This window comes from Strongylocentrotus purpuratus, unplaced genomic scaffold, assembly GCF_000002235.5.
Source record: "Strongylocentrotus purpuratus isolate Spur 01 unplaced genomic scaffold, Spur_5.0 spur5_scaffold_12, whole genome shotgun sequence".
Classification (NCBI taxonomy): domain Eukaryota; kingdom Metazoa; phylum Echinodermata; class Echinoidea; order Camarodonta; family Strongylocentrotidae; genus Strongylocentrotus; species Strongylocentrotus purpuratus.
The window spans coordinates 11,625,250-11,651,505 of record NW_022145597.1 but is presented as its reverse complement, the minus strand read 5'-3'; the positions used below and the strand labels follow the sequence as shown (position 1 = coordinate 11,651,505).

At 38.2% G+C, this 26,256-nt stretch overlaps 2 protein-coding genes across 2 annotated transcripts; one reads left to right on the top strand and one right to left on the bottom strand.

The window, feature by feature from the left end:
• Positions 1–5,556: 5,556 nt before the first annotated feature.
• Positions 5,557–11,318, bottom strand: LOC115922630. Its single transcript, XM_030981830.1, has 2 exons — positions 10,513–11,318; positions 5,557–7,506 (listed from the first exon to the last, which is right to left on the bottom strand). The coding sequence occupies exons 1-2, from the start codon at positions 10,631–10,633 to the stop codon at positions 6,548–6,550; spliced, it is 1,080 nt and encodes a 359-aa protein (XP_030837690.1). The 5' UTR covers positions 10,634–11,318; the 3' UTR covers positions 5,557–6,547.
• A 6,491-nt stretch (positions 11,319–17,809) lies between these two features.
• Positions 17,810–22,434, top strand: LOC100893519 (profilin-2). Its single transcript, XM_003728757.3, has 3 exons — positions 17,810–18,087; positions 21,006–21,177; positions 22,230–22,434. The coding sequence occupies exons 1-3, from the start codon at positions 17,968–17,970 to the stop codon at positions 22,325–22,327; spliced, it is 390 nt and encodes a 129-aa protein (XP_003728805.1). The 5' UTR covers positions 17,810–17,967; the 3' UTR covers positions 22,328–22,434.
• The last annotated feature ends 3,822 nt before the right edge of the window (positions 22,435–26,256 follow it).

Sequence of the window (26,256 nt, the reverse complement as noted above, 5' to 3'; positions counted from 1 at the left end):
TTTTCATTATAAATTTTCTATCTAACCTACTCTAAGAGAGTATCTTAATGCTGATTGAAACAATTGAAATACAAATCCTTGAAATTAACTGTTTTACTTCGTCCGCGGTTTCATAAAAATAAGATGATTCTGACTTTTGCAAGACTATTTTGAAAGTAAAAAAGAATATCAAAGACAAAAAAAGTAATCCAACGCCAGGGAAATACATTGGTTTCCTAGATACTTTTAGTTGCTGTCATCGCTTTTCAGAATTGATTGCGAATGTGGAAAAAATGACTCCGCCGGAAATCGAACAAGGGTCACTGGCTATTAGAACGCCAATGTCTAGACCACTGGACCAAGGAGACGGGCCAGAATATAACAGGAATAAATACATTTACATTCATATTTCAAAATTATGAATGCGAGATATAATTACGGCAACACTTGTACAGTAAAATGAACTCTTAACGATTGAAGAAATCAAATTAACACTTTACCTGCACAATCGTATGAATATCATGATACAAAGGAGATATGATCGACATAATTGATATTACATAACATAATATGATCATGATCTAAATATGATATCACCTGACTTAACATTGCACGAAATGATAACAAAATATTTATTATAAGTTACGATATCATGTGATGCAAGAATATAATGTTTTATATGAAAAGATATGATATTAATATATATATATATATATATATATATATATATGATATAATAATTATTATGATATTATATCAAATGAAAAGATACGATGTGATATAGTATTGATGTGACAAGGTATGAATATGATAAAAACAATATGTTATTACTATGGGAATATATGATATGGATAGATTACGATATGATGTAGCATATAGGTAAGATATATAAGATTAGAAATAACATGATATAGATTGTTAAACAAGTTAGCTCAATCGGTAACATTTTAGTTTTTAAAAATGTAATAAGGTCAAATTCAATTTGTATAACCTTCGGGTTTTTCGTCACGGAATGATCGAGATGTCATGTGCAAGCCCCGTATCGAAGGTTTTAACCACCCCCATCCCTGATCCCATCCCTAATCTCTTATGAAGAGTACAGTGGGGTTTTAGTTTACCATAAGTTTTCATTATAACGTTTATAGGTTGGGAACTCTTTTACACATTAGGCCTCCATTGGCATCCTATTCCCGGGATGAAGACTTTTCCACCATGACATGGCCTATGTCTATAGAACATGACAAGGTAGGGCCGCACTGGCGTACTGATAGGTTGGGGGGGGGGGCTTTGGGGCGTGCCCCCCCCCCCCCCCAAAAAAAAAAAAAAAAAAAAAAATCATACGTTGTTTATTTCTAATTCGATACCAATGATTTACAAATTTTGCTGAAATGACATGATTTTCCGGCATATTTTGTTACTGGTTTGTAAATTATACTTTTTTATCTGTTTGCTGGAAAATGACACTTTCCCAAGTTTGCAGTCAGGCCAAAGTTTTCTTATTTAGAAGCCTACATGTCAGGGCCCGCGGAACGGTGGGGCTGGGGGCTCGAGCCACTCCCTCACTTTAAAAAAAAAGTATGTTTAAGATATTAAAATAGAAAGAAAGGAAGAAAGAAAAATCGTGACCTGCCAGTGCCACAAAAATTATGAGGTATCAAAATATCCCCATCTGACCGCAATTAAATACCTAAAACCCCTGAGATGCGAGGACTCCGCCCTCTCAACCCCATTAGAGGACCTAAGTCGTTCCCATGGATGCTTATCTGACCATTATTAACTGCCTAAAACCCCTGAGCTTCATGGGGCTCAGTCCACTGGACCCCACGTTAATTAGTGACCTGTTAGTGTGACAAATAAGGTATCAAAATATGCTCATCTTACCGTAATCAAATGCCTAAAACCCCTGAGCTTCCGAGGGGTCCGCCCCTTGACCCCCCCGCTGGGGCTTTTTCCCCTGGACCCCACGCCAATTTACGCTTCACTCGCTTCGCTCGCTACGCTCTACCTGAACGTAAATACTTTAGCCCCTCCCCCACCAAATTCGAAAAAAAGTTCTGCGGGGCCTGCATGTAACAGTGTTGGTGATGCGAATTTGTTGGACATATTATTATATTGTATTCATTCTTCTGTAGGGCCATGCATCATGGTTCAAGGCATGCCCACATATAGAGGATTTTGTTATGTTAAGGGTCGGGGCAAAATGAGTGATAACGCATTGCATTTTGTTGTGTATTTGTGGGGGCGGCAACGTGCCCTAGCCCCCGCTGTGTACATTCATGATTCAGTGGATAAGCAATGGCCTCGTACTGTGAGCCCCCCTCCCCCGGTCAAAACCGTGTCGATGTGCTATATTAGTGCCCTTTTGTGAGGCATTAATCCTCATTACAGTCAGTTTTGACTTAAGGACGTAGGTCCCCCAGTTGATTAGCATAGTAGCACACACATGCTTTAGAAGTCACGCACAACAAACACTCGCAAATTATAATTCAATAAAATATGAGAATGTTTACTTTTATTTAGATCTATTAGGAATAAATAATTGTCAAAATCATTCCAAAAATTGGGGTAAAAATAATTATTCCACCTTAATGACCAAAAGTGTATATTTGCAATGGCAGTGGCAATTACAAGTGGCATTAGGAACATGTGATGTGCCCCACCCCAAGTTTTGTTTGATCAGGGAATAATGGATGCTCATTACAATGGCTTGACACTGACACTGGCAATTACAATGTGAAAATGCATAATGGCAATGGCATTTACGCAATCTCATGTCACCCACAATACTGTTCGGTTGTACTTTAAATGTTTTTTGTTTTTTGTTTTGTTAAATTATTTGCAGGTAGCCATCGTTATCCCGTTCAGAAATCGGCACAACCATCTGTCTATTTTAATACGAAACCTTGTACCTCTTCTGAAGTTGCAAATGCTCAAGTTTTGCATATTCATCTCGGAACAGGTATGCCATCCTCATTTTTTTCCTGCGTCTTTTCCCGCGTTTTTTTCTAAATAAGAGTTTTACATAAAAATGAACCCTATTGAAGGAAAAGGGGTTCAAAAAAGGGTGCAATATAATATTTTGCACCCTCCCCACAAAAATTAACCCTACCGACCAAAAAAGGGTGCAAAAATAAAAGATTGCATAATGCATGCATATTCATGATTACTTTACACGTGTTCACATAAAAATACATTTATCATGATTTGTTAAGCAAATTATGACAATGTACATCAATTTTGTGATTTGTATTTTCCTTCGGCAATCATTAACCGATAGATTATTTTGTCTGATCATGTTACAATTACTTTCACATTTTTAGCAACAGATGATTACTAACCAAGAAACAACATGCATGTTTAATATGTATTTGTGTACGAGCAAATTTCACGAGTATTCCTCGAGTATTGGTGCAGGATTAAACCCCATAAAGGTGCTGCTATTACATCGATTTGCACCCCTAATGGAGTAGAATTGAACCATTAAGGGTGCTAACATGTCTCCTAAAAGGTTCAATCTAGCACCTTCTTAAAGACCGTCAACACTACTGGGCCAGAAGGGATTATACCACACAACGAGGTCACTGACAGGTGGCTATCTCATTAAGTCAGCTCTCAACTAACATAAGAAAAAGAGGATCATGGGGGACGAACAGGCACCGGTTGGGGAAGTTTTCTATATAGAGGGAGCAAGTAGCTACAAGTAGGACAGTGGGGCTTAAATGGTGCAAGATTGAACCCATAAAGGTGCTGCTAGTGTCGCATCGGTTTGCACATGTCCCCAAAAAGGTTCAATCTGGCACCCATGCAGGCCCGGCTCCTCCACTCAGTGTTATTTAGGGTACGCATATGCATGTTCCCTCCTTTTGAAAACACCCTTTAAGTCCGGTGTGTAAAGTGTTGTTTGTGTATGTACGAGCCGGACTTTGTTGCGTGAAAAGTACCCCTTTACCGGACATTTTGGTAACACGCATGGTATCCCTCCGTTCATGGAGTGGGGAGGGGGGGGGGGGGGTGCAGGATTGCACCTTTAAAAAGGGTGCAGGATTTAACCCCTAAAGGTGCTGCCAGTGTTACATCGGTTTGCACCCCTACTTGCACCATTTTTTCTTAGTGTGTAGATGTCTGAGCATATAGTTGTCCTAGAGGTGGTTTGATAAGGTATTTGTCCTAAAATATGACACTGGGAGTGTTCTACTAATCCCCTCTCTCTTCTTATTTCATCAATCCATTCCAGATTCTGTCTGCTAGATTCATGCACCAAGCGCATGTCATGGGATGGAATCAACAATGCAGCGTACACCGCAAGCCGACTGAAGTTATCGCTTCTTTTTACTCAAATTTCGGTCGATATCAGACGTGAGAAGTGGAACAGTTGGTTTGGTCCGTGCACGAATACAGAAAAGTTGGTCGATACTGATGAAAGTGTCACATGATGGCGGCACATTAAATTTATACATTTTCATATACTGCTATAATAATTATACTAGGCATCTGATTAATTGGTCTAACCTGCAGGCATCAAATTTGCTACTCACTGCTGGGCAGTATAGCGAAAAATAATGACCTGCACACTTTATGTATATACTTGCGTGTAAAATGCATCATGTATCAAAATCGGCCCAAAGGAAATTTCAGTACTCGTGTGCGTTATGTGCGCCATTTTGTACGCGAACGGGACGCGTTATTTTTTTTCTGCGGCCCACATTGGGGTTATGTGCGTGTTGAGCCTATGGGAAAGTTTAGGGTGAGGGTTGAGTCAAGACCTCTTTAAAAAAAAAAAAAGCCCCAATCTGTGCCGCAGAAAAAAAATGACGCGAACGGGACAGTAACATGTATTACCCAATCCGCATACGGTTTCTATTTACAAAATCATTACGTATTGTAACCGCCCTGAAGAGGATTTATTAATAGCAATTTTTGTAATCATTTCATAATAAACAAAATCCTATGATCATTGTCAATGCAAAATGTGTAAAAATGCATTCGAATGTCAAAAAAGCTATTTTAATTTGAAAATAATAATTTCAGGGCATATTGATTCACTCTTCAACTTTGAAATAAGCAAACTTCAACTCCAATCTTACATATGGGTTGCTATACCGTATTCATTTATCAGCAAATACCATAAATAGTATATAAATATACACTGCCTTGAGAGGTTCTGGTTAAAACTATGCGCAAGAGGTGACTCCAATAGTACTATTTGCTGAGGGGCGCAGCCCCGAAGCAAATGGTACTTTTGGAGTCACCGAGGCCCATATTTTAACCAGTACCTCGAATAGAAGGCATGGTATATTTGTTTTATATCATGCATCAAAAATTAATTTTAAAAAAAGAATTAAAAAAATAAAAACATTTTGGGAGAAAAAAAAATTTAGGACAAAAAAAATGTCAATTTTTATCTAAAAAGATTTAAAATATTTTGTTTTCATTAAATTAAGATTTAATTTTTTTTTTCTTTTTTTTTTCCAACTCCCAAAAAGTAAACCAAAATAGTACTCTCGTATAGTACTTTCTAAAAGTAGGTCAAATATTTCTGGTCATGTGACGATCTCTCAACCAATCATAAGCCAACAAATTTTTGATGCAGGATATAATATATAATATTATTATGAATATGAACATTTTCTTAATACAATTTTTGTATTCCTTTTCCGTTTTTTAAACTTCACAGTGAGTCTTAATTTGATTGTTTCTTGTTCTATAGTGTTATTACATTTTAGCTACAAAAATTTAATTCTATTACCATAAACATCATTCAAATTATTTTCATTTTATGATACATCCTTATATTATACGATGTTAATGATTGTGAGTTAATCACTATTGCCGCAATGAGAAAAAAAAAATTAAAGGCAGGGTATTCTATTGACAGTACAAACTTCCTCTCTACGTCTGTTGCTCAGAATGAGCCGTTGGGAGTTTATGATTTTGGCCGTCGTGACACAGGCAGGGTATATTTTACTGACACTACTTTGGATTTACGTATAATTGCTGCTCAGAATGGCACGATTTGTCGACAGCCATGTCCCATAATGCATCACCAACCGATGACACTCGGCGTGATGATGCTTCGGTACAGGAACCGAACAATCGCTCTGCGTACGCCTTCACCGAACAATGGCGCAATTAAAAATACATTAAAGCTGTGGTATCGATGTCGGTAAACTACCCTGCCTTTTTTGTCTTTCTTTCTTTTTGTCTTTTTGTCTTCGTCAGTTCAATTCCTTCGCCACATCATACACACTAACGTACCATTCAAAATAGTTTGACAATGGCCACGTGCATTATAGATCTTGAAGTGTTTTACCTTGCTTGACTTGCGGTTATCAGTTAATGCTAAGATTATCATTTTGTGAAGAAGCTTAACTTCTAAAATAATGTACATGGGAGTTAAATAAATCATTTCAAATAAGTGTCGAATGAATTGTCACTCCATAAATTATACTGACAGAACGATTGATACACAGTTGGCCCCTTTAAAGGTGCACACAATCTTATATTGATTCATTGCTGTTGATCAAAAACAAGCTTGTACTATATTTCAATACGACGATCAAAGTTATTGTCAATAATTGAGCATCCAAAGACCGAATTCTTTAAGCTTCTTTTTCTTTCCATCATGTCGCCCAAGATGATTACCATGAGCAACATACACCTCCTGTTTGTGAAGCGCCAGCCACGCCCGATCGAAGTAATGCTTACCGGTTGGGAATTTCTCGAAGCTCATCTTCTGGATCGGAATATCCGGGAAGAGGGGCAAAACCTTGGTCAAAGCAACCTGGTCCGACTCCAAACTCCTTCCGCGTTGATTTTCCAATCGCTTGACCCATTCTCTCACCATGGCGACGACCTCAGAAGTCGACTTCATGTACATAAAACATGGGCACGGTATGTGGTTCTCGTATCCTTGGGCCAGCCATATGTCGTAGAGGGCGTACTCCTTCAAGATCAGGTCAACTGGGTTCTTGATCCACACTGTGTCAACATCTACCAGCAACACGTCGTTCCCTTGCTCCAGCAAGGTCCTGATGTACACGGTCCTGCGACGAATCAGTTCCTGGTACATCATGACAGGGCCGTACCGCCGGGTGAAGTTGAACGCGTACTGTTTCTGGTAAAGCACCCGGAACTCTCTGTTGGCCCTGATAGAGAAGTACTTGAAGGTGTCCTGGTCTTCCGCGACCATCGTGATGTTGTACCGGATTCCCAATCGTCGAAGACTTTCCAACCAATTCTCGGCGATGTCGACGAACTCCGCGTTCACTGATGTTAGGATCACGAACTTGTTGCTTCGAGGTGGCGCATCTGTCTTCACCGTAGCCTCAGTCTGATCATCACGGGTTGGTCTTTTTTGTATCTGAGAATTGACGATGTCTTTGAAATGTTTAAGATTCTGGCCCAATGGGTTGGCCTTTCCGTCTTGTCCATGAGCCTGGCTACCGCGGCCGTCTGCATTCTGAATGAGAAGTTGATAATTGCCTATAGAGGGTTGGCTATTCTTACCATTGTCAGGCTGGATTGGACCTGCAAGATGACAAGATGACACAAAGAATTAAATAAAGAAAGGATAAATGGGTTGTCATGATTGATGATGTAGATTTTGATTAAAACTAGCACATGAAGAAACAAATCAAGAGCTTTGAGTATATTTTGTGACATCACATGACTCATGGATAGCAGATCGACAGCCTAATGTCTGGTTGACTATGTTTCTTTTACCTGGCTGCTAAGAAAGCATGGGTATAAGCCCGCCTCCCCCCCCCCCCCCCCCCACTCCGGGGTCGGAATGACCCCATGCGTGTTACCAAAATGTCCGGTAAAGGGGTACTTTTCGTGCGACAAAGTCCGGCCCGAGAATTGTAAAAAAAGGGGTGTATTAACTTTTCACCCGGAGATTTCTTTAAAAAGGGGGTGTTTTTTCTTTCTTTTTTCTCTCATCTCTTTGGACTCCTGAGAAATGATTCCGAATTTAGGGGGGTACATTGAGCATTTTTCATGATTTAGGGGGGTCTCCAAATCAGGAGAAGCCCGCAAAAAGCCCGCGAAAGGCCCGGCCCCCCCACTCAGAGGTCGGAATGACCGCATGCGTGTTGCCAAAATGTCCGGTAAAGGGGTACTTTTCGTGCGACAAAGTCCGGCCCGAGATTTGTAAAAAAAGGGGTGTATTTGACTTTTCACCCGGAGATTTCTTTAAAAAGGGGGTGTTTTTCTTTTTTTCTCTCATCTCTTTGGAATCCTGAGAAATTATTCCGAATTTAGGGGGGTACATTGAGCATTTTTCCTGATTTAGGGGGGTCTCCAAGGCAGGAAAAGCCCGCAAAAAGCCCGCGAAAGGGGGGTTCGGAAATGTTGGCAGTCCTCAGATAGGGGGTGCTTTCAAAAAGAGGGTACGAGCATATGCGTACCCTAAATAACACTGAGTGGGGGGGGGGGGGGCCGGGGCGAAAGGGGGGTTCGGAAATGTTGGCAGTCCTCAGATAGGGGGTGCTTTCAAAAGAGGGAACGAGCATATGCATACCCTAATAACACTGAGTGGGGGGGGGGGGGCGGGGGTATAAGTACGCAACCAATTGACCCATGGATTTTTGTCGTCTACGACGGACTTGGTAATGAGGATTAATGCTTTAAAGGGCTCTAGGACATCGACTTGGTTTCGATTCAAAGACCTCGACCCTAAGTGTTATGAAACCACTGCTCCAAACACCACTGATACACAGCGCCTCCTAATTTTGGTCTCTTGAACCCTAACAAAAGTTGTAAGAATGCCCCCCGAGACCAGCACGTGGGTCTACTGGTCTGGGCTGTTTGTCTTTTGCGAGCCGTCGGTTTTGTCAAAACCGACTTACAAAATGGAAACAAACGTGTTTTTTAATCTGAATATTATTTTCTGAGAGTTCGCGATCGACCGACATTACCGTTTACGTGAGCTGTCAGTCTCATGGACCGTAGCCATAGGCTTATTCAACGTCCACTTTAGAGACTTTAGAGACATCAAATCGAACTGTATTGTTCTGGTCAACATTAGACTGACCCAATAAAACAAACATGGAGGGAATTATAGTGCTTCAAAAATTGCAGAATATTCAGCATTATGTACCAAACGCACATTGAATAAAAACCTAAAAGAGGCACATTAAATAAGGTCATAATAACAAACGTCGAGTCAAAATATCATTCTAAAGAAATTAATTTAGGATGGGGGATGTAAACTTTGCACCCCAACACAGAACACATCAACACAAAGTAACAAAAACATAGAGACAATTAAATTAAATGGCAAGCCAATCTTTGTATGAGTTTATTTGTATGAAAGCAGAAAAATAAGAGAAGCAGTATGGCGAAATTTAAAATTAAATCGGAACAATAATAAGAGAACTTTGAATGTTTAAAATATTAGATCACCAAATTTATGCGAATCTCAAATTTTGTTATATGATTGTGACGTATGAGCGGACAACTCCCTTTTTTCGAGTACAAAAATATCATTGATTTCTGTTTTTAAGACTATAAGGGCCTTCTCTCTGGGGCACTCCTCAAAATATATAATGGGTAACAAATTATCATAGATGCTATTAAAAGATAAAAGACCATCTTGAAAAATAAATGACATTTCTGTCGTTTTTTAGTGTTTAAATGAATGGAAAAAAAATTGTCCAGCACTACGCTACATGACGTATAATCGGGCATTACACACAAACAGTAATTAGGGACTTTTAGATTCTGCACGACGAGAAGGCGGACTGCCTTTTTAAGGCAATGTGACGTCACTGCCAGTGCCTTAAAATGACGTCACATTGCCTTTAAAGGGCAGTCCACGTTCTCGTCGTGCAGAATTTAAAAGTCCCTATTGACCTCTCTACTGCGGCGACAAACCCATATTTGTTTAGGTTTCGCAACAAAAGCCTAAGAAATGCATTTCTCTCTTTCCGCTTCTATCCATTATTGTTGCAAGAGCTAACCCAGCATTTGCATTGTATGTTTGAGTAAGGAGGTGTCCCCTCTTTGGGGGATTTCTTTTTTCTGCCAACATAACAGTGTTACAAAGACTTGATTTTCTTATTCTAATGTGTCCATATTGATAAAATCAAAGACAATATTCCATTCTAAAATTACTGCCACGTTGTTATATTGTATGTCAAGGGAAAAAAGAGCATGAACAGCAGAATAACAAAATAGCCTAATTTTCACGAGCACGAGCAGAAATCACGGGGGACCAGTAAAAACTGCGATGTGTAATAGCTTAATAAGATAAGGATATATATGGGTGAAATCAGAATAGAAAGAGGTAAATAGAGAGGAGGTGCATGGGAGAAAGAGAGGGGAGGGGAGGATAGATAAGGGGGAAAGAAAGAGAGAGAAAAAGAAAGTATGGTGAGAGAGAGAGAGAGAGAGTAATCTGAGGAAAGAAGGAGAATGAATGAGATTTATAGAGAGAGAGAGAGAGAGAGAGAGAGAGGGGGGGGGTAATGTTTCCCCAGAAGTCACTATGTACATTTGTTCTAATTCTAAACCCAATTTCCTACAACTTACCTGGAATAATTCTAGACTGGTTCATGTAGGTTATTGTCCCTATGATGGCCACAGAAACGAGCACCTGCACGACCAGCAGGATGCAAAACTGAGACGAAACTGACAATTCCACCTTCGGCATCGCGACCGTTGTCGTTGCCGTCGTCGTCGTCAAAACCAAATTTAAGCTGTAAAAGTGACGATTGTATTAATACGCTAGAGCACGATGAAAGTTAAAGCGGTATTATATTGCAGGTGTTGGATGAAGTAACACAATCAAATGACTTAGTTGGATAATGATGCTGACGATGACGACGATGATGATGATTAGATGATGCCGACGACTATTATACTGGGTTGTGACGATGATACGCAGGAGAATGCAATCAATTATATTATGCTAAAATCCGTATATAACATCTCGTTCTCTCTGGCGACACCGTCTTGAATCAGCGCTCATTGTCATGAATATAATAGTTTTCACTAATCATGCTTATCTTGATTATTTTTTTTAACAGTTCCATGCATTGATTACAAGAGTCCTTTACAAGTAATACAAATGTTCAGTTATCAGTCTATACATAGGGTGATGCCAGCTGAAATCCATGCATTTGCCATTGACAAAAATGGTCCGTTGCAGAACACCAATATCTTACTATCCGTTCAAGACATGAAATAAGCAATATTCATCATTGCACAGGTTGTATTTTATACAAAAAATATGCGTTTTCCAAGAACGTTACAAATATTCCCTGATAAATCCAGTAATTTTAGGAGAACTATGACTGCCACAGGCATGAGAATCTACCGAGTTCCGCAGAATGTACATTTTCATTTAAAAGAAAGTCGTTCAGTTCTGATTACGTACTTTTATCTAGCCTCACGTAAGGCTGATGTTGTCACTTAATACCGGTTCCGAAATTTTCTTGAGAGTACAAACAAATCATCTGTTTCGTACGTTTAAGTATCTATGATTAAAATCCATTAAAAATTCTGCAAATCAAAATTATTTTCAGTCAGTTAATAAGAAGTGGTTTTTGTAAATAAGTATAAGTTATACTGATTATTTTTATATAGATTTCCGAGACCGTACTCGGAAAATAAAAGACAAACAGCTCTGGTTGGAGACTAATGTTTACTCTTATACTTCAGACTTAACTTTCATTCAGATGCACAAAACCTTCGTTTCTTTGCTAAAGGCTAGCACAGATTACATAACCGGTCCTTCGGTTTGTATATCGGTTAGCCAAACACATGGAGCCGAACAATTCAGATCAAACACTTGCAATAATCCTTTACTCTCTCTCTCTCTTGGCGGTCAACACACAATAAATTGTCTTTTTTTTGCAGAACAGACAGCGAACTTTAGAATTTCAGATAGCATAGGCATTGCAAATATTTTTGTTCCAGTTTCATTGCTAAAGTTGTTGAAGTGGTTGTTGAATTTGCAATCCTATTTAATATGCATGTGGCTCCTTACTTACAGAAGAAGGGTGGGTCATTGTTAGGTTAGCAGACATAAGGGGGGGGACACCGCCACGCCCATTTTCCCTCTCATACAAAGGATGATGATTGTACTTGTCAGTACCATGCATATTATGTTGTCTTTCCATTAAGGTACAGGCTGATTTTTTTTTCTCAAAATTGTACGAGTAGACTTGATTTGATTTGTCTAAACTTGGTCTTCTATATTTTCATGCTCGCTTAAAGGTACTATGTCCCATTTGCAGGCCAAAAAAATGAATAAGTTAAATTCCAACTGCATTTGAAAGATAATACTAATTCAGAACTTCCCTAAATAAGGTGGGGCTTGAAAATGTCTTCAAGTGGGAAAATAACGACTATTAGTTGTCAAATCGACTTTAGGGCTATAGAGCCCAAAAGTAATAGTCTTGATTTTCAGACAATTGTACCGAATGGTCATACGTTTTATGCTGCGCAAAGATTCAATCAGTTTAATCTTGGCCATCACAAGAAGCGGGTTATTGATGTAGACAAAATGCTCATGTACCCTTTACAACTCTTTTCATGTATGTTATTACCAAAGAAGAAAAAAGCCAGTCATTCACTCAATAGTGTCTGACAGTGAAGTCTATCAAGTAAACGGTTTTCCTTGCATAATTTGAATATGAGGACACTGCTAACGTTTAAATTTCACAGATAGGACATAAATGACATATTCATAATTCCTGCAAAGTTCTACAGCATTTGAGGTTGGCTGCAAAAGGGACATAGTACCTTTAAGGCCTATTAATCTTCGTTTTCACGTTCAATAGTTCTATATCATTTTCTCCAATTTTGACTGGGGATTAGATAAATCTGTTTCGTCATCACATTTTTTTTCCTTAACATCGTTTATGCGCATCATCCTTTATATTCGTACGGTCTATACAAAACAAAATCTGTCCACGTGTTATTTTCGGCCACGCATTTGTTAATATCCTCTACTTAAAGGTACTATGTCCCTTTTGCAGGCCAAAAAAAATGAAAAGGTTAAATTCCAATGGCATTTGAAAGATAATACTAATTTGGAACTCCCCTTAAAAGAATGGGGCTTGAAAATGTCTTTAAGTGGGAAAATAACGACTATTAGTTGTCAAATCGACTTAGGAGCTATAGAGCCAATAAGTAATAGTCCTGATTTTCCGACCATTGTACCGCATGGTCGTACGTTTTATGCTGCGCAAAGATTCAATCAGTTTAATTTTGGCCATTAAAAGAAGTGGGTTATGTAGTAGACAAATCCTTTACAGCTCATTTTATGTATGTTATTACCAAAGAAGAAGAAAAAGTCAGTCAGTCACTCAATACTGACAATAGTGTCTGACAATGAAGTCTAGCAAGTAAACGGGTTTTCTTGCATAATTTGAATATAAGGACACTGCTAACGTTTAAATTTCACAGATAGGATATACATGACATATTCATTATTCCTGCAAAGTTCTACAGAATTTGAGGTTGGCTGCAAAAGGGACATAGTATCTTTAAACAAAGTTGTAGTCCATTCCAAGTTGCGTTATTATATTCTTTATCACACGCGTATCAAGTACTTTATCTCTTCTTCTCTACTCCCCCCTCTCTCTCTCTCTTTAGCTCATCCGGACCGAAGGGCCCGATGAGCTTATGCCATGGCGTGGCGTCCGTCCACAGTTTTCAAAATGCTTCTATTACGTTATTTTTCAACCGATTTTGATTCTGATTGTTTCATATGATAGGGCTAGGAGGGGGATTTAAAACTTCTACACAAAATCATGAAATTCGTTATCTATGCTTATTTATGCAAATTTATTCGAAATCACAAAAAATACTTCTTCTCCTTCATATTTCGACCGATTTTGAATTGATTTGCTTTATATCATAGAGCTAACTTTGGTACACTATAGTTCTACGCAGAAGTTTGAAATTTTTCTCCATTAATTAATTATGGTAATTTATGCAAATTTATTCCAGAAAAAACAAAAATTGCTTCTTCCCTCATTTCTTGACCGATTTTGATTTGGTTTGCTTTATCTGGTAGAGCTAAATTTGGTTTACTTAAATTCTACACAGAATTTTGAGATTTTTCTCCATTGATTAATTATGGTAATTTTTTCAAATATATTCCAAAATATTAGGACGATTATTTGCAAATTTGATCCCTCAAAAAAAACACTTGATTTGTGGATTGAAAAGAGGAGAAAAGAGAGGTTGGAAATTAAATAGTCATCAGTAGTATGCATGCATTGTTTTCATTCTCTTGTTACCTCCTAATTCTTCAATTTGTTTAAATATTAAAAACAATTTTCTCACACTAACTCGTTTTTGTCCCTTACAAAATTGTTATTTTGCCATATTTTTCTGTCGACAATTTACTGACTATTTATACCTCTGTCCTTTTCTATCATAATAAAGGGTGAGTATGTTTACATTTATCTCTTACTAAGTTTGAGTCCTGCTTGTCATAAAACTATATATTTTTCAACCAATTTTCATTCCATTTCCTTTAGTTTCTATTTAATCTTGTACAGCTAAATGAAATTATGTCCCTTCCAGGGCATCAATTTTTTTATTTTTTGACCAGTTCAAAAGTGTACCACATAAAATTTACGATATACGTTTGTTGCGAGATGCGGATGATTGTTACGTCATGGACGTTCTGGTTCTTCTTCTTTTTCCCCTTCTTCTTCTTCTTCTTCTTCTTCTTCTTCTTCTTCTTCTTCTTCTTCTTCTTCTTCTTCTTCTTCTTCTTCTTCTCCTTCATATTTGTTTCTCTACGTAATTATGTCTTCCTTACCCCCTTCCTTGTCGTCTAGCTCCTCAACAATCACTTTCGCCTTCCTCTACCCCCCCCCCTTTAACCCCCTAACACCTCCTCCGCTTTCCCCTCTCCTCCCCGTCTGCCAACCCAACTACACATCCGTCTTCGTTACCTCCTTTTTCACCCCTCTATTCTCATCTAAAATCTTGCCCTACCCCTCCCCCTCCCCGTCATTCACCCCCTCCCACCGCTCTCATCTCACCTTCGCTTTCCCCTTCACCTCTCACATTCGCCTCCTTCTATTTAACATTCCCTTTCTCACACCATTCATCTTTGCCCCCCCCCCCCCTCTTCTACCCCTCCACCTCCCTCTTTACCCATCCCCCCCCCCCCGCCCCCACTACGCCCCCCCCCCCCCCCACCGACATAAAGTGACTGTGTGATGTAGCTATCCATTACACAACCTGGTATTATCAATCAGTCGCAGGAATGTAGACTGATATTAGGTGGCATCCGTATCATCATCAGTGTCACTGTCGGAATAAGGCACTGTCCTTCCCGAGTCCCCATTATCTGGGTCATACATACCCCCATTCACATTGCCAAACCGACACCAAACCTAGAAGAAGTAGTAGAAGTAGCAGTAGTAATAGAAGAAGTAGTATAGTAGTAGGTAGTATTACCATCATCATCATCATCATTTTTATCATCATAAACATATCATAATTATTTATCATGTCTATCATCCATCCTATATAGACAATAATATCTGGGTTTATCGGTAATCGGTCGGGGACCTGCCGGGGACTATTCGGGGACAGTTCGGCATTTATCGGTCTTGTTGATGTGAATAGGATATAATGTCGGGAGTTCTTGATTGGGGTCGGTCGGGGGCTATTCAGGAACAGTTCGGCATATATTGTATCCGTCTCGTTGGTATATGAATGGGGCATGACACCCCGTTCTGTTAATTTCCTTCTGTCACTGTCCATCTTAATGTACTGTATAATACATGTATATTTATAGCCGCCAATGATATGGCAAAGGATCTTTTTTTAAAGAGGTGTTGTGGTCTAGTGGATAAGTCACCGGACTGTAGATCACATGGGGTTCCATTCCCAGTCCGACACTAACGTCCTTTGGCAAGACGTTAATCTACGCTTGCCACTCTCCACCCAGGTTCTAAATGGGTACCCGGTAGGATGCGAACGTGAATGTAGTATTCCCAGCATTGTGAGCGTCTGTAAAATGGCGCCTGGCTGGAATGCTCCCCAGGGAGTGGAGAATGTGCACACATGCGTACGGGCGAGCTTGAATCTGATGACCGGGGTAATGATAAATCTGTAAAGCGCTTAGAGACATCGCCGATGTATTAAGCGCTGTATAAACGCGGAATATTATTATTATTATTATTATCATTAAAGAGAAGATTGAGCTCTGGGAAATGTGAAAAACATCTGAACTTTTTATTTCATTTTCATGTTATTGTGGAAGAGGATGGCTCGTCGAATGCCCCCATATTGTTATGCTGAATAACAGCTAAAAGTAGTGAAGTTCAACTTTCATGTCACATTTTGTGTTTTGATTGATTGATTTGTTGATTTTATTCGCCAAGCCTCCAACATACAACAATATAAAATAATAACAGATCATAATTGAGTCATCTTGAACAGGATAACCCACGAAAGCTCGAGAGCTTATTTCCAGTGTAGTCCCATGAAACATATTTCTGTGTACAGTGCATGTGACTTTCAGCAAGGCTGAGCAAATTCCTCACCATTTTGGCGATTCCAAAACCTCAGTTTACATGATCAACCCTTCAAATCACTTCCACACACTGCAGTTTCTAGTCGCAACCTTGAAATTATTCGCAACTACTTTCTCACAATACACAGTTTCGATTAGTTTTATTTATTTATTTTGTGTTTGTTTTACCTAACTGAGCACTGAGAAAGCATTTGTATGCTTGTTAAGCAACCAGTGGACCGACGGCTTTTAAGTCCTCCCCGAGAGACTTGGTAATGAGAATAATAATGCCTTACCAAAAACTATACGTTGCGATTGGTTTAAATCAATCGCTATTCTTTACAAAACATGACCCAGAACTTAAATTTATCTGAAACTCCTCATCACCACCACTACCACCGAACACACTAACAATCATCCTTGTGAAATATCCATCCATCCATCCTCCCATCATCACACGCCTTGCCCGTCATCAGACGACCCCGATTCATCTTACACGTCAGTCAGCTCCAGCCCCCATCGGTATCAAACTTGGATAACATCCGCATCATCCTTACTCCCCTCATTGGGTATCTTCGACATGGGTGGGGGGGGGGGGGGGATGTTTCAAAAATATCATAAGTTGAACTTTTCTCTTAGTTGGACTTTAACATTATGGAAAGCCGTTAGCATCTTTGAAAGTATTTTGTAAAAGTTATATTTAAAAGGCATAGAATGTTGATTCAAATCATTTATATTTTCAATTATCAAGGAGATTTTTACGTTCTTGATGTGGATTTTTTTATTTTTAAATCTAATATTTGAAATTTTGCTTTGAATTTATTTTATTTCAAGGCTACAAATGGCTCTCCATAATGTTTAAATCCAACTTAGAGTTAAGTTCGACTTAGGATCTTTGTGAAACACCCCCAGGTATACTCTCCGCATCACCTCTCCTCCTCTTCATTGGTATACTTGGTATAATTATCCGCACCCCCCCCCCCATCTTCCCTCTCAGTGGTATCCTCTTCTACTTGGAATACTCTCCGCATCACCGCTCCTCCTCTTCATTGGTATACTTGGTATAATTATCCGCATCCCCCCATCTCCCCCTCGGTGGTATCTTCGACTTGGAACATTCTACTCATCACCCCCCCCCCCCCACCCCATCCCCTCATTGGTATACTTTGTCTAATCATTATCCTCATGACCTCATCCCCCCATCTCCCCCCTCATTGGTATACCTGGTCTAATTATCCGCACCTCCCTTCTCCCCCTCGGTGGTATCTTCGACTTGAAATACTCTCCGCATCATCTCTCCTCTTCTCGGTGGTATCCTTGATACACTATCCGCATCATCCATCCTCCCTTGCTGGAATCTTTTACTCGGTATTATATTCACATCACCTCTCTTCCCAGTGGTATCTTGCTGGTATACTATTCGCATCATTCACCCTTCTCTTGGTGGTATACCTTCTACTTGGGACTATTATCCGCATCTCGTTATATTCACCATGGCAACAGATTGGAAAACGAATTACATTGATAAAACCCTTATGGCGTCCGGCAATTTGACCCATGCGGCCATAGTCGGACTGGATGGGGCTATTTGGGCAACATCAGACGACTTTAAGGTATGTCAATGTTTTTGAAATATATTTTTAAAAATGAACATGTATGCATGTGTGTATAGGTATGCATGCATGTGCATGTATTTAGGTAACATAATCATACACATATATATTTGTTTGTTTTGGTCTTTCTAGTTCGTTTTTAATTGTTTCTATGTTTGTTTACTTCATGTTATTTTCGTTCCCATACCATATTCACAAACAATTGTTATCAGCTTATCGTCGTTATCTATTTGTTTGTGTTTCTTTGTCATCCTGTTACAGGGGTGTATATCCTTAAAATCTCTTCAACTAATATGCTTTTTATATCCCTTTCAATTTCAGTTTCAGTTTCAGTTACCGTTTCGTTTATTCCATATTTCACATTCACATTCATGGCATAAATAATAAACAATCAACAATAAAAATAGGGTGAGTTATACAAATAATACAATGCTACGATGCCATGAAAGTAATAATAGAGTCGAAATAACTTACGGAGATATAAATACAATTGCATGGTATATTTAAACTAAAATTATACAAATATATGTCAGTGAAATTTGACGGCATCTATAGTAAAAAGCCCCCAAAACGAGATGGGCGAAATAAGACGAGGGACGTATAACCAAAAAAGAGCAGTATATATTAGGGAGCCAAGGGACGAATTACGTAAATGTTTAAGCGGAATATTTGAAAATGAGGCTTAGTTAAAGGTATATACAGCTTTGTCTCAATTTCCATTCATTTTACTTGCTAAACTTCTCTTTTCTTTCATTCTATTCTTAAAAAAGGTTGACCTAATGAAGTGGCTATCAAGTGTTTTCACATTAGTTCAATTTGTTAACTATAATATTTTAGTTTTTAATCGTCTATATTACAAATAGGCCTACGGTTTCAGCCAAGGCTGTTCCCTTCAAAACCCAACTGTGTGTGCCTTATATACGTTCAGACCCCCGAACAGAACCAGCTATCCCTGAAAGACTGAAACCATAGTCTTAAAGGTACTATGTCCCATTTGCAGGCCAAAAAATGAAAAAGTTAAATTCCAATTGCATTTGAAAGATAATACTAATTTAGAACTTCCCTAAATAAGGTGGGGCTTGAAAATGTCTTCAAGTGGGAAAATAACGACTATTAGTTGTCAAATCGACTTTAGGGCTATAGAGCCCAAAAGTAATAGTCTTGATTTTCAGACAATTGTACCGAATGGTCATACGTTTTATGCTGCGCAAAGATTCAATCAGTTTAATCTTGGCCATTACAAGAAGTGGGTTATTGATGTAGAAAAATGCTCATGTACCCTTTACAACTCTTTTCATGTATGTTATTACCAAAGAAGAAAAAAGCCAGTCAGTCACTCAATAGTGTCTGACAATGAAGTCTAGCAAGTAAACGGGTTTCCTTGCATAATTTGAATATGAGGACACTGCTAACGTTTAAATGTCACAGATAGGACATACATGACATATTCATAATTCCTGCAAAGTTCTACAGCATTTGAGGTTGGCTGCAAAAGGGACATAGTACCTTTAAAGGTAATACAAAGTTTTGGGAAATTTGAAAATTGGGTGGATAGTGATTCTTTACAATTTTGATTTATTTAGATTCCCCTGTTGATGTATTATAAGCACTAGAAAATTTAGCCCCTAAAACACTTCTGCTTTTGAGAAAGATTGAATATAAAAATTTACCGGTGGTCCCGGTGAATTTTGATAAATTCAAATAGTGCCTACGGCCGTACAATGGTAGCTGCGACCATGAAAATGTTAGAATATGTAGTTGTGATATACAACTTCCAAACAGGAATAGCTAATCGGTCGATTTTAGTCAATAAATAATGTTTTATAGCTTAATTAATATCTTGACCTTGAGAGAGAGCTATACAACATAAAGAGTGTATTATTTACAATTTCATAACTTTAGACTCGATTTCAACCGCGACAACGATCACTGAATATTGTTTGATCGCATATGCTTCCAATATGTTCATTTGAACCAAATTCATGACCCCGTACTTAAACTTTGTACTACCTTTAAAGTTTGGTCCTCTCATCCTCCTGGCAACAACCTTCCCAGGAAGCCCAGGCCGTTTTGCTACAAGCATGAAGACTCTGACATGTGTCCACTCATGTGGTCCAATTCAGTCTGTTGGGCATGTTCTGAATGAGAGTGCTCTAGCAGGACCCCCCCCCCCCCATGATGTTGTTTTTTTAATATTTGTTTTCTTCGTCATGTTTCATACTTGTGTCACCTCTGGAAAAAATTCCGTGTGCGCCATTTGTTTAGCTATATATTTAAAGGGAAATCCAAGCTTTGTAATAATTTAATTTGTATGGCAGTGGGGAAAAAAGAATGGTGAAAGTTTGAAATAAATCGTACCAATAAAAAGAGGTTTATGAGTTTTGAAATATGAAATATCTAAAGCTATGCAAATCTCAAATCTGCATTTTGGATACTGGGTCGTCGCTAATAACTCTTCCGTATGTTGTGTACAGAAATATTAAAAACTTTATGTTTTTCTTTTTAGTGCTTTCTGTCTTAGGGCATTATAAAGGATAGAGACTCCCGAGTTCTAGATTTGGCGAAATATTGACATTTAAGTCATTTTGTGTGTTGGAACAAAATGGGAAGGTTTTAAATTCCTAATAATCATTTAATTTATTTTTCTCTCTCGCTTTCTCCGCCCCCCCCCCCCCCCCCCAACTCCTCCCTCTCTCTCTCTCTCTCTCTCTCCCTCTCGTTCTTCTTTTCTTCTTCTTCTTCTTTTCTTTTTTCTCTTTGTTTTCCTCGCTTGCCCTCTTTCGTTCCCTATCTCTCTCTCTCTCTCTCTCTCTCTCTCTCTCTCTCTCTCTCTCTCTCTCTCTCTCTCTCTCTCTATCTCGCGCTATCACCCCTTCTTCTCTGCATCCCCTCCCCTCCCCTCCCCCATCCCCATCCAGATTTCGGCCGGGGAAGTCGGATTCCTTATTCGCGGTCTGGCCACTGCGGAGTCATTGCGAGAAAACGGCGTTCTGATTGGCGGGGTGAAATATGTGCTTCTTCGAGCAGACGATAACGCTGTCTTGGCCAGGAAACAAGGCACAGGAGTGTGTGTAGGCAAAAGTAGCACCGGTACGTATAGGAATTTAAGGGCGCGGATCGGAGGCGTCCTGGGGGCCTGGACGCCCTTTTGTTTTTGATTGGCTAAAGATTTCAGGGGAGTTGGAAATTGAACCTCATGCTGCTTTTACTTTTACTTGTGAGAAACCTTTTGGACATCGGATTCCACCCCCTCCCCCTATCCCTCAAAAAATTAACAAACTTAAAGGCCCATTATACTACTTGTAGCTACTTGCTTCCCCTATATAGAAAGCAATGCCTAATCAGTGACCATTGGTCCCCCATGATCCTCTTTTTCTCATGTTATTTGAGAGCTGAGTTGATGAGATAACCACCTGTCCAGTGACCTTGCAGGGTGGTTTAATCCCTCCTATAAACTAGTACAGATAAGCTTTTACAAAAAAAATAACTAACTAATAAACTTTTCTCAATTCACAACTTATATCAGTAACGTCTCACTAAAACTAAGTAAATTCGAAGGCAGGTTAATGACGAACAATAAGAGTCCAGTGTTAATACACTAAAACATGGATTTTGAGTTTCCAGTAATAGTTAATAAGGATTTGTCGTATATGATAACTCCTACAAGTAACTATATCATAATGTTTAATTCGATTTCATTTATTTATTAAATAGAAATTATCTTTGAATTTATGCAAGGAGGGAAAAGTGTACGATTTTGGGGGGTCAAATTCATGTTATGCATTTTTTTTCTTAAAATATGTGCATTTTCATTAAATTCTGTTATAATATATTGGTTAATTTATTTAATTAATTAATGGTTTGTCTAATTAATAACATAATGCATCACAGTCCGAGAGCTTAATTGTGCAATATTTTTACAAAAGCATTTCCATGATAAACAAAAATACACTACATAGAACCACAATAATACAAATAAACAATATGCAATTGTAAAACATTCATAAGTGTAATACCAATTTTTCCAATGTTGTGATGACAATTAAAAAAAAATGTTTTGATCTCCGCTATTAATAATGAATTAATGGTTTAGTTATTGAACCATGGTTAAAATGAGTGTTATCTCCCTTTTCTTCCTATAGCTCTTGTCATCGGAGTATACGGAACAGATCATGTAGCCGGAAAAGCGAACAATACCGTACAGGAACTAGCGCAATATTTGATTGGTCAAGGTACCTAAGGATTCGTCCACTTGAATTTTACTGAGGGACGCGAGGACTCAATGTAATAGCGTCTGAAGTCATGTTTTATTCTGTTTTTTGTTTTTTCATTATTGTTATCTATTAATTTCGTATATGACGAAACCGGTCATGCTGAAAACATATTGTTTAAATAACACCCATTGGAGAAAAAACAATTCTTTAAAGTACAACAAGTGCACAACGAAAAGGACAACAATGGAATGCCTTGGATTGAGTGCTATGACCCATATTGGCAACGCTGATTGGTTGGAGAGTTTTTCAGGACTGTTCCATTATTGCTTGGAGGGAAGCAGAATTGCTGATTCTGATATTTTTCTTTCTACGTTTGAAAACTATTTTCTGATTATCCTTGATATACGATGATATCTCAACTTACGTTCCCGGGACTTAAAGCCTATCTGCACTAGTTTGGCCAGGAGGGATTAGACCTCCATACGTGGTTACTGACGGGTGGTTATCTCATCAAATCAACTCTCAATTAACATAGGGAAAAGAGGACCACGGGGATCAACGGGTACCGCTTAGGTATTGTTGGTTATACAAGGGTGCAAGTATCTACAAGTAGTGCAGTCCCGCTTAACTGATCCGGGCAATGTGGCTCACACATCTTAGTCGGGCTACCATTTAGTTGCGTGTTATAAAGTTGACAATTATAGATTTTAAAAAATATCGAAATTACGAGAATCTGATTTAATCCGTTTTAATGCTTAGAACAGAAACAATATTTCAAGATATCCTAAAAGGGGTGCATTATTTGGGTATTTTCCACGCTCAAACAATATTTGTGAGCACTGTCAAGACAACTTTGGACAATTGAAGACTCAAACTGTGGAAACACAAGGCGATAATATAGACCTTTTCAAATTTCACAAAGATAAGTTTACTTCATTATAGGAGTAAGATCGAGGAGCCTATAACTATTGAACATCATTTACATCCTTAAAGCTTACAGAGGACAGTTAATCGATTTTATATGGATTTATTTAATCAATTATTATCATATCAACTTGATTCCCACTAATTTTCAACGAAAGAAATTCCATGAATATTGCATGCGAGTTCAAAATATCCATATTCCAAACTATGACGCCATAATTGATTACAATCGAAATTCAATTCACCAGTTTCTCACAAAATGGCAATCATTGATATGTGCCTAATAAAAATGTAACCGCTCTTTTTATCATTATTATTATTGTTATTATTATTGTTGTTATTATTATCATAATTATTATTATCAATATCATTATTAGTATTGTTATTATCATTATTATAATTAGTAGTCTTAATAGAAGCAGTCGTAGTAGTAGTAGTATTAGTAGAAGTAGTAGTAGTAAATAAATTAATATCTCGAACATAGGTGCATTAAGAAATAACATTAATGCACTCGTATTTTGGAAGAAGCTATTCTTAAATTAGATAATCGGCTGTACATCATTTTCCACCGTTATATATATTATTTTTCTAAAGGCTAATTTCCAATATGATACCATAATGTAAACTGTTCATTATACAGCTACATAACTAACTTAACATGTGTTTCTTTTTTTTTTAAATTTATACTATTATTATCATTCATTTTTTCCTGAAGAACAGCAACGGTTAGATATAGAATTGTAAGGCCTCAAACATGTAAAACTTTTTGATATATCCTGCTGTTCCAATGTAATTCTTACTCTTACATAACTCAAATTACGCCCAACTAATATATTGATTTTGTATGAAGAGAGCACTTGGAATATAATTATACATTATATAATGTGTATATGCCATTAAACGTACTGTACAGAATAATTATAATATTGTTTAATATTTCATCATTTTTAATATAGCTTGAAGTGAGCATAAAATGATTTCATATATAAATATTGTTTTTATGTTCAACCAATAGAAGGCATAAAATATTCTATCTTTAAAAAAGTTTTTGATTTGTACGTATAGGGATCTTTTCTCACGACGGTATATGCTGCATAAACATGCGCGTATAGCTTATGCGGTAGATTTACATCTTTAAAAAGTGTTCGTAATCTTCGTACTTCATTAAATTTAATAGGCCTATTTGGCCTTTTCGTATTTATTTTTTTACGTTTTTATGTTTTTTTCTCATTCTATTACCTTTTTCGGATAATAATGCAAAGCGTATCTTTTGTTATTTAAACTAAATTTGAAGTTCAATATATCACAATGTAAATTCAAGATTTTTAATGTAAGAAAGTTATTTTATATCGCATTCTTCGATATGAATAAAATTCATTTGATTTGTTATTATTTTTCAAATCAGTGTTTATCATTTATTTAGATTGTTATTGTTGCACGGTACATGAACGGGAATAGATCCATACCACATTTATTTTGCAGGTTTTATCTTTTGTCTTAAAGATTTGTATAATATCAGTTTGATGAGCTTGAAAATGCAATATTATTCATAAATTATGTTGCGTTGCGCTGACTACTTCGAAAACATTGGAATTCAACTCATTGACATAAATATATCCCATCATAATGTAACAGAATCATATTTTCATTTGATATTTATTTTCAATCTTTAAGAATTCGAGGACCCTTTGTTTTATTTTGAGGTGGTAAGAGGGTGGGTGAAAAGCTCTCAGTTAACTCCTCGCCAAATTTTGTTCGACACCCCACTGTCTAATCCCTATTCAAATCATGGTCTAGCATTGCCATTGGTTCAAACTTTCCCCTGTTGCGTTTAACTGTGTCGCAGTTTAGTAAGCTGTGCCATTGCATCACCGTGGGATGTCCATGTTCTTTATTCCGCAGGTGTATGGTATTTGACAGATGTAATTGATCTAATACCCAAGTGCTACAGAACTCATTTCACTTGTAATTAAAAATGAAGTAGAGTACTGGTAATGAGATGACATTGTAAAATAAATTGCAATGAAGGAATTGAGAAAGGTAGTTATGCAGTTACATACGAATTGGTAATACTGTGAGGTGATGGAGTGATCTACAAAAAAAAGTAACTGCGGTATGAAGGTGTGGTTCAAACCCTTCAACTATTTCTCGTCATATTTCAAATATGAGGGCATTTAAAACCACTCTTTTCCAGGAGACTTTGAGATTCTTCTACATGATATCTCCATAACACTAACTGACATACAAAGAACGAGAAAGGTCAAACGGTACATACTTTGTTGTTGTTGTTTTGTTTTTTGACACTGCACTGCACATTGATATTGTTTACACTTTTTAAAGTAGACAAGGTTTGGCCTGTAGTTTCTCCCTTTTTTTTCTGTGGCCCATTGGGAGTAATAAGCAACATGTTTTTTATATAGTGGCGTACTGAGAAGGCTTCGCTGGTGGCATAAGAGGGGGGGGGTGCCTTTGGGGTGCTGTACCGTACAGCACCCCACCCCCTCTCGTGCCACCAGCGAAGTTACTGATAAAGATGAATGACCAAAGAATAGGAATGCCCATGTTTAAACAAATTTGTGTCATCTTTCCATTCCCTTTCTTTTTGTTCCCCTGCTATATACTCTGTAATCTGTATGTTATTCGGCTGTGATAGCGCGGGGGGGGGGGGGGGCGTTCCCCAATCACCTTCTTATAGCTACCCCACCGCCCGTGAAAACATTTCCTTCATATAGAAGTAGCATACACCTGCTAGCTCCGTAGGCACGTACGGTACACGCTTGGCATGCCTCGCGTTGCAACACCATGACAGCGTTATGCAGGGGTGAATGTATCATCTTTCATCTCCCCCCCGATATGGGGGCGTGGCTCGGTCGTCCGAGAGCGCGCGACCGTCTCGTTCGCCGTAAAAGGGTGTCTGTCGAAGGAGCGCCGCGGTAGGTTGTGGATGTCTAGCCTTCGACCTTCCGTGGGTGTATGAATGAAAGAGTTATGTGTTTACAATGATTGGAGCTCATTAGAGAGATATTGGGCG

What these genes read in the sequence shown, in the direction of transcription:
- LOC115922630 (XM_030981830.1), bottom strand. Translation starts at nt 10,633, where the DNA reads ATGCCGAAGGTGGAATTGTCAGTTTCGTCTCAGTTTTGCATCCTGCTG. An exon ending in CCAGTCTAGAATTATTCCAG is followed by an intron (nt 7,507 to 10,512) that starts GTAAGTTGTAGG and finishes GTCATCTTGCAG; the next exon opens with GTCCAATCCAGCCTGACAAT.
- LOC100893519 (XM_003728757.3), top strand. Translation starts at nt 17,968, where the DNA reads ATGGCAACAGATTGGAAAACGAATTACATTGATAAAACCCTTATGGCG. An exon ending in CAACATCAGACGACTTTAAG is followed by an intron (nt 18,088 to 21,005) that starts GTATGTCAATGT and finishes ATCCCCATCCAG; the next exon opens with ATTTCGGCCGGGGAAGTCGG. An exon ending in TGTAGGCAAAAGTAGCACCG is followed by an intron (nt 21,178 to 22,229) that starts GTACGTATAGGA and finishes TTCTTCCTATAG; the next exon opens with CTCTTGTCATCGGAGTATAC.